Below are 6,846 nucleotides of genomic sequence, written 5' to 3'. Positions count from 1 at the left end.
CCAATGTGGGATAATAGCTAACTTTTTCCCTTCATTTTTCAACTCAATGGGTCTACTTTGAGAATCAATATCTCATTCACCCATTATCCTTTTTGAGCGTACAATATATCAATCTCTTTGCCTCACTGCGAAGAATCCGAATCCACTTTGACCCGACCCAAATCGGAAGCGGACCCCACTGATAATTGTACCACAAAATAGCCACTTAACATGCCATTTTAAGCTATTTTTTCTCATAAATAATAATAAAAACAAATATATTATTAACCATTAAAATAAAAAACTAAAAATAAAAAATAAAAAAATAAACGTACCTGTAGCAGATCGGAGCCGGCGGCAGTGGCGTCATAGGGCAGCCGCCGTCGTCGCAGGGCAAGGGAAAGGTGCAGATCGACGGCGTGGTGGCGACGTAGCGGTGATGGGAGTTGTGCGACGGTGGTTTGCAGCAGTGGTGGTGTCGCGACGTCTGTGGTCTGCGACGTGGTGGCCGGTGGTGGTGTGCGACGTCGCGGTGGTGTGAACGGAGGTAGCCGGTGGTCGTACGTGAATATGAAGCGGTGGTGTGAACGGCAGATCTGAAGCTGAAGCAATGAAGTGTCGTATGAGAGACTCTCTGACCCACTAGATCTGGATTTACATAGGCAACAATTTCTTGAAGAAACGGTTGCTTATTACAAAGCAATTTCTTTTTTAAGGCAACCGTTTCTCTTAGAAATGGTTGCCTATTAGAAAGTAATTTTTTTAAATACATAAAAAATACAATGGGCATCCATTACAGCTAACAACGGTGGCGGATTATTGATCACTTATTTACAAAATTGTCGTCGTGAATTTTTTGCTAAGATTAGACAACCATTCTTTCAACAACGGTGGCTTAATGTCAGTCTTCTATGTTCAATTTGATACCACTTTGTTGGAAAAAATCCCAATTCCTGTGACAATGAAAAATCACAGAACTGAAGCACAAAAACTAAATGATACACAATAGCCAAAAATAAATAACAATACAATGGACACAAAATTTACGTAGAAAAATCCCAAAACCACGGGACCACCACCAACAAAGTTTCCACTATAACAAATCTCGGGTACACAGGTTCACGCTACCACATGAGCCATACATCCATAAATCATCAAATACATCAATTTTAGACAAAATACATCTTTTAACATCCACAGGCTAAAGATAAATAAGATCTCGTACTAAAAAATATCCCACTACCACGATCAAGATAAAATGAATATAAGTGGTATGAGACTGTCTCACGGGTCTTAATATGTGAGGCGGGTAGGATCTTTGATTGATGAGATCAAATATCCAACCCATTAATCAACGATCTGACCCGTCTCACATATCGAGACGCGTGAGACGATTTCACACAAGTGTTATCCCCATGTTAATTAGTTCCCCCAACCCATGTGAAGTGCAAACAAATGCATGCCTAATTGCACATCATCCAAACACACACAAATTTAATTTGGGACTTTGGTGTTGCCCAATAAATGTTTCAAATCCCTCTCAGCTTTAGAACCCTCTCAGGCTCTCAGCTTCAGATCCACCATACTGAAGCAGCTTAGCTTGTAGGAATCTGCATCTGCAGGTAATTCAAATTGTGATCTTAAAATTAGTGACCAATTAAATTAAAGGGTCTGATACAATAAATAATGCTTCTGGATAATGACCAATTTGTGCTCTGCAATGTTAATTACATCCCTTTGCAGTTCTCTTTTATTTACGTTGCAGTTTATGCGAAGCACACACGAATAGAGAGGGCACAACTCTGGGAGACGCTAATGGTCTTGGCAAAGGATTCGAAGATGGTCCTATTAGGAGGGGACTTTAACGTGATCTCGAGCATCTCGGAGTACCCGGGCAACTCATTTCCAGACACAAATATAATTAATGACTTTTCAATTTTCATCAGCAACAGCAGTTTGATTGATCTACCGGTCATGGGGAATCAGTACACTTGGCACGGTGTTCGAACTAGGGAGCCGTCTGGAAGAGGCTTGACCGATTCCTAATGAACTCATAGATGCGGGATTTCTTTCCCGAAGTTCGAATCAATGTTTTGGCGCGAACCTCCTCTGACCATGCACCAATTTTGTTCAACGGCACCAACGATTCTTGCCCAAAGCAATTCCGTTTCCAAAACATGTAGTTGTGACACTCTAACTTTGTGTCATTGGTCAAGCAAAACTGGAACTTGCCGGCTGACGGAGGAGGCATGCGCTCTTTGGCCTTTAAATTGAAGCAGCTAAAACTGTTCCTTCGCACCTGGAACAAGGAGGTCTTCGGCAATGTGTTTGATCAGGTTAGAAGTCTAGAATCGAGGGTGGTGTCTGACGTGGAATGCAAGTATGCTGATTCTCGAATGGCTGAGAACAGGACTGTGCTTCATTCATTGCAGGTAGAATTGCTCTTAGCCTTGAAACAGGAAGAATGCTTCTGGAGGCAAAAAGCTCGGGTTAAGTGGTTAAAAGAGGGAGACGCTAATACACGCTTCTTCCACTCAGTGGTTAAAGACAGGGCATCGCCAACAATGAATCAGTGTTATAAAAAACGATGAGGGCGCTCTTCTCACCTCCCAAGCGGACATTTAGGGAGAAGCAATCAGATTTTTTTCTTAAATCTTTTTTCTGCAAAAGATAACCAAGACACGGACGCCCTCCTCCAGTCCCTTCCGCTGAACTTAGTTGCTACAGAGGAGGCGGCCTTGGTCGAGCCGGTTTCACAGGAGGGAGTTAAGTCGACAGTTTGGAAGTTGGACCCAGATAGTGTAGCCGGGCTTGATGGCTTCTCGGGATCGTTCTTCCGGCATTGCTGGGATCTGGCTAAAGACGATGTTAATAATGCGGTGCAAGACTTCTTTGCAAGGGTCCCTGTTCCTAGAGCCTTGGCAAGTGCGCAGAGAGTATTGATACCAAAAAAGAGCAACCCGGACTCCCTTGCAGATTACAGACCGATATGCTAATGCACTTTCATCAGCAAGGTTTTCACGCATATTATTGCATCGCGATTGAGTCCAATATTGCCAAAATTAATATCCAGGGAGTAAGCTGGTTTTGTAAAGGGCCGAAGTATACAATACAACACCTTTCTGGCATTTAATCTGCTGCAGTATATTGATAAGAAATGCCGAGGGTTGAATATAGTGGTCAAGTTAGATATGATTAAGGTCTCGTGGCCATATCTTCGGGCGGTGCTACTCAAGCTAGGATTCATGGTTTCTTTTACTAACATTATTATGAATAATTTGGGTGCCAGTAGACTGTTCGTTTTGGTGAATGGAGTTAGTTGTGGGTTCTTCCAGCCAACTAGGGGCATTAAGCAGAGAGACTCGCTCTCCCCGCTTCTATTTATCCTTGCCTCAGAAGCCCTTTCCCGTTCCATTATTCTTAAAATGGGAGTGGGTCTTCTATCTCCGTATTCATCATCTCCAGGCTGTCCTTTGATCACACATTTAGCCTTTGCGGATGACATTATCATATTTGTGAACGGGGCTTCAAGGTCTCTAAGGGCCCTAGCTACGGTGTTGACGTAGTACAAGGAGGGATCGGGACAGAAAATCAACTTCAACAAGAGCTTTTTTGTTACGTCCATGTTATGCACAAACAGAACAGCAGCTAACATGTCACGCATCCTGGGGATGCAGCGTTCAAGCCTGCCCTTTCGCTATCAAGGCGTGAATCTATTCAAGGGCCGAAATCGGCCATTTTATTATCAGCATTTGATTGAAAAAATTAATGGAAAGCTGCTCGGCTGGCAGTGCAAGTTACTCTCGTCGGGAGGTCGTCTAACCCTTGTCAAGCATGTGCTTTCTGCTATTCCTCTCTACACTACTGTATCGGTCCTCTTGCCAAGAGGGACTGTGAAGACCATTGAATCTCGTTTTGCCAATTTTTTGTGGGGGGGTGGAAAACGGCAAACCGAGGAGGCATTGGGCATCTTGGGATAAATTGTGCTTTCCCACTGAAGAGGGAGGTCTGGGCATTAGATCATTTGATTCGATTCAGCAAGCCTTCTTGGCCAAGCTTAACTTCATCTTCATTCAAGGGGGTACGCTTTGGAGCGATTTTTTGCATGCACGATACTCCGGTGATCAGAACCGCAGGACCGCTTCACTAACATGGAGGCGAATGCAGCCCCTACGGGATTTCGTTGAGGATTGCACCGCACTAGACTCGGATGGAAACTGTATTTGGTCGTTGTCCCCGTACGGTGACTTCAACTTCTCCACAGCCTATGACGCTACGACCAAAATCAAGCCAGAGCATGTCTTCGTCTCGCATTTGGGGAAGGGGATGTTAGGATGTATACGGTTCACAACACCAAAATACAACAACTTGGACCGGAAATAATGAGAATATTTCTAGTGTAAGATTTAAAATAAATCATACCCAAAATAAAGGCAATTTGAAGAAGGATTTTCTGTATTGGCAAAAGGATATTACAATAGGAATTGCAAATATAACTTTCTATTCTACTCTCTATATTTTTGCTATGCTAATGGGAGGATTCTTGATGGAATGGGATGAGATTGGATGAAGAGGAGTTTCCTATTTATAGCAAACCCACTCATGCAAATTCCTCTTGCTCTTTCTCCTGAAATGAGCATCTTGCTCTTTCTCCGGAAATGAGCATCTTGCTCGTTCTCCTGAAATGAGCATCTTGCTCTTTCTCCGAAATGAGCATCTTGCTCTTTCTCCTGAAATGAGCATCTTGCTCTTTCAGAGATGAGCACTTTGCTCTTTTAGAGATGAGCACCTTGCTCTTAGACCAACTGTTTGCTCTTGCTCCTAACCTCATCAGAAAAAGGTTCTGCCCATTTCCACATTTGACTTCAGTATTTACAAATCACCCACTTAAAGTCGCAATGTGGACCTTCATCCTTTCCGCCAATTTCGTGCTGCTTGCGTACTTGTTAGGCCAATTGAGGATCTACACCATACGAATTTATCGTTGGTAATCGGCTTTGTTAACATATCTGTCAGGTTATCTTTAGTATAGATTTTCTGTATATCCACACTCCCACCTTCCACCTTTGCACGAACAAAGTGAAATTGAATCCGTATGTGTTTCGTCTTAGAATGAAATGCTGGATTCTTTGTCAAGTACAAAGCGCTCTGACTATCACAAAATAGAGTCATTTTCTCTACTTTGTGCCCGAGCTCCTCCAATAGCATTTGCAACCATATAGCCTCTTTACTAGCTTGACTAGTAGCTATATATTCTACTTCCGTCGTTGAAGTTGCCACAATCGACTGCAACTTCGAGACCCAGCTTACTGCTCCGCCAGCAAGAGTAAACACATAACCCGTGGTGGATTTACTACAATCAAGATTTCCTGCATAATCTGAATCAACATAGCCTCTAATAATGAAGTCTGACCCTCCATAACACAATGCAATATGTAAGGTACCCTTGATATATCTAAGGATCCTCTTCACAGCACTCCAATGCTCTCTACCAGGATTTGCCATGTATCGACTAACCGCTCCCACTGCTTGTGCAATGTCTGGTCTAGTGCAGATCATAGCAAACATTAAACTGCCCACTGCTGATGCATATGGTACTCGAGACATCTCCATCCTCTCTACTTCGTTGCTAGGACTCATACTTGAGGATAACTTGAAATTAATATAAAGAGGGGTAGAAATTGGCTTACAATCTTGCATGTTGAAGCGACACAAGATTTTCTTCAAAAAATTCTGCTGAGAGAGCCAAATCTTCCTATTATTTCTGTCTCAGTGGATTTGCATCCCTAGAATCTTGTTTGCTGGTCCCAAGTCCTTCATTTCAAATTCCCTAGCCAGTTGAGCCTTCATCTCTGTGATACAATCATTGTTGGGGCCTACTACCAACATGTCGTCAACATACAACAACAAGATGATAAATTGATTATCATCAAATCTCTTGCAATATGCGCAAGGATCGGAATTAAACCAGTTGTATCCAAGGCTCAGATTGAATGAATCAAATATCTTATACCAACATCTCGGCGCCTGTTTGAGACCGTATAGAGATTTTGTCAACCTGCAAACCAAGTTCCCTTCTTCTTCAAAACCTTCTGGTTGGAGCATGTAAATCTCTTCTTCAAGTTCCCCATGTAGAATTGCAGTTTTCACATCCAACTGCTCAAGATACAAGTCAAATACAGGACACATCGCTAAGACAACTCGAATCGTTGTAAGTCGTACAACAGGAGAAAATATCTCGTTGAAATCAACTCCTTCCTTTTGAGCAAATCCTTTCACAACTAATCGAGCACAATACCGTTCCACTTGATTGTTGCTATCTCGTTTGGTCTTATAGACCTATTTGTTTCTAATAGTCTTCCTTCCTCGTGGTAACGGGACAAGTTCACATGTTTTATTCTTATGGAGAGCTTCAATTTCTTCTTGCACTGCTGTCATCCACAGAGATGCATATGGACCTTTCATAGCCTCTTGGTAAGTTAATGGATCACCATCTTCTGTTAGTAGACAGTATGCAACATTTCCCTCCGTAGAATAATCTGAGTGCCAAGCTGGTTGTTTCCTTTCCCGAGTTGATCGTCGAACTTCAGAAGTTGAAGACTCAGCTTGATCTTGTTTATCATGCTCTATTGCTGTTTTAGGGGAAACTGTAATTTCTTCTTCCTTCCTTCCCTCAACTTGTACTGTAGTTGTCACTGGTTTCTCCTTCCTAGTGCTTTCCCTTTCTTGTACCTTGCTTTCTACAAATACAACATCCCTGCTTATGATAACCTTGTGGGCAGTGGGATCCCACAGGCGATACCCCTTCACTCCATCAGCATACCCAAAGAAAACACATTTTCTTGATTTTGGATCAAGTTTTGATGT

At 42.6% G+C, this 6,846-nt stretch overlaps 1 protein-coding gene across 1 annotated transcript; it reads left to right on the top strand.

The window, feature by feature from the left end:
- Positions 1 to 2,228: 2,228 nt before the first annotated feature.
- LOC109177699 lies at positions 2,229 to 3,959 on the top strand. The gene is made up of 4 exons (XM_019327133.1): positions 2,229 to 2,553; positions 2,650 to 2,915; positions 3,123 to 3,511; positions 3,620 to 3,959. The coding sequence occupies exons 1-4, from the start codon at positions 2,229 to 2,231 to the stop codon at positions 3,957 to 3,959; spliced, it is 1,320 nt and encodes a 439-aa protein (XP_019182678.1).
- Positions 3,960 to 6,846: the final 2,887 nt, after the last annotated feature.

Source organism: Ipomoea nil, unplaced genomic scaffold, assembly GCF_001879475.1.
Source record: "Ipomoea nil cultivar Tokyo-kokei standard unplaced genomic scaffold, Asagao_1.1 scaffold0176, whole genome shotgun sequence".
NCBI lineage: Eukaryota > Viridiplantae > Streptophyta > Magnoliopsida > Solanales > Convolvulaceae > Ipomoea > Ipomoea nil.
The sequence above is the reverse complement of the archived record's forward strand: the minus strand, read 5'-3'. Positions and strand labels throughout refer to the sequence as shown.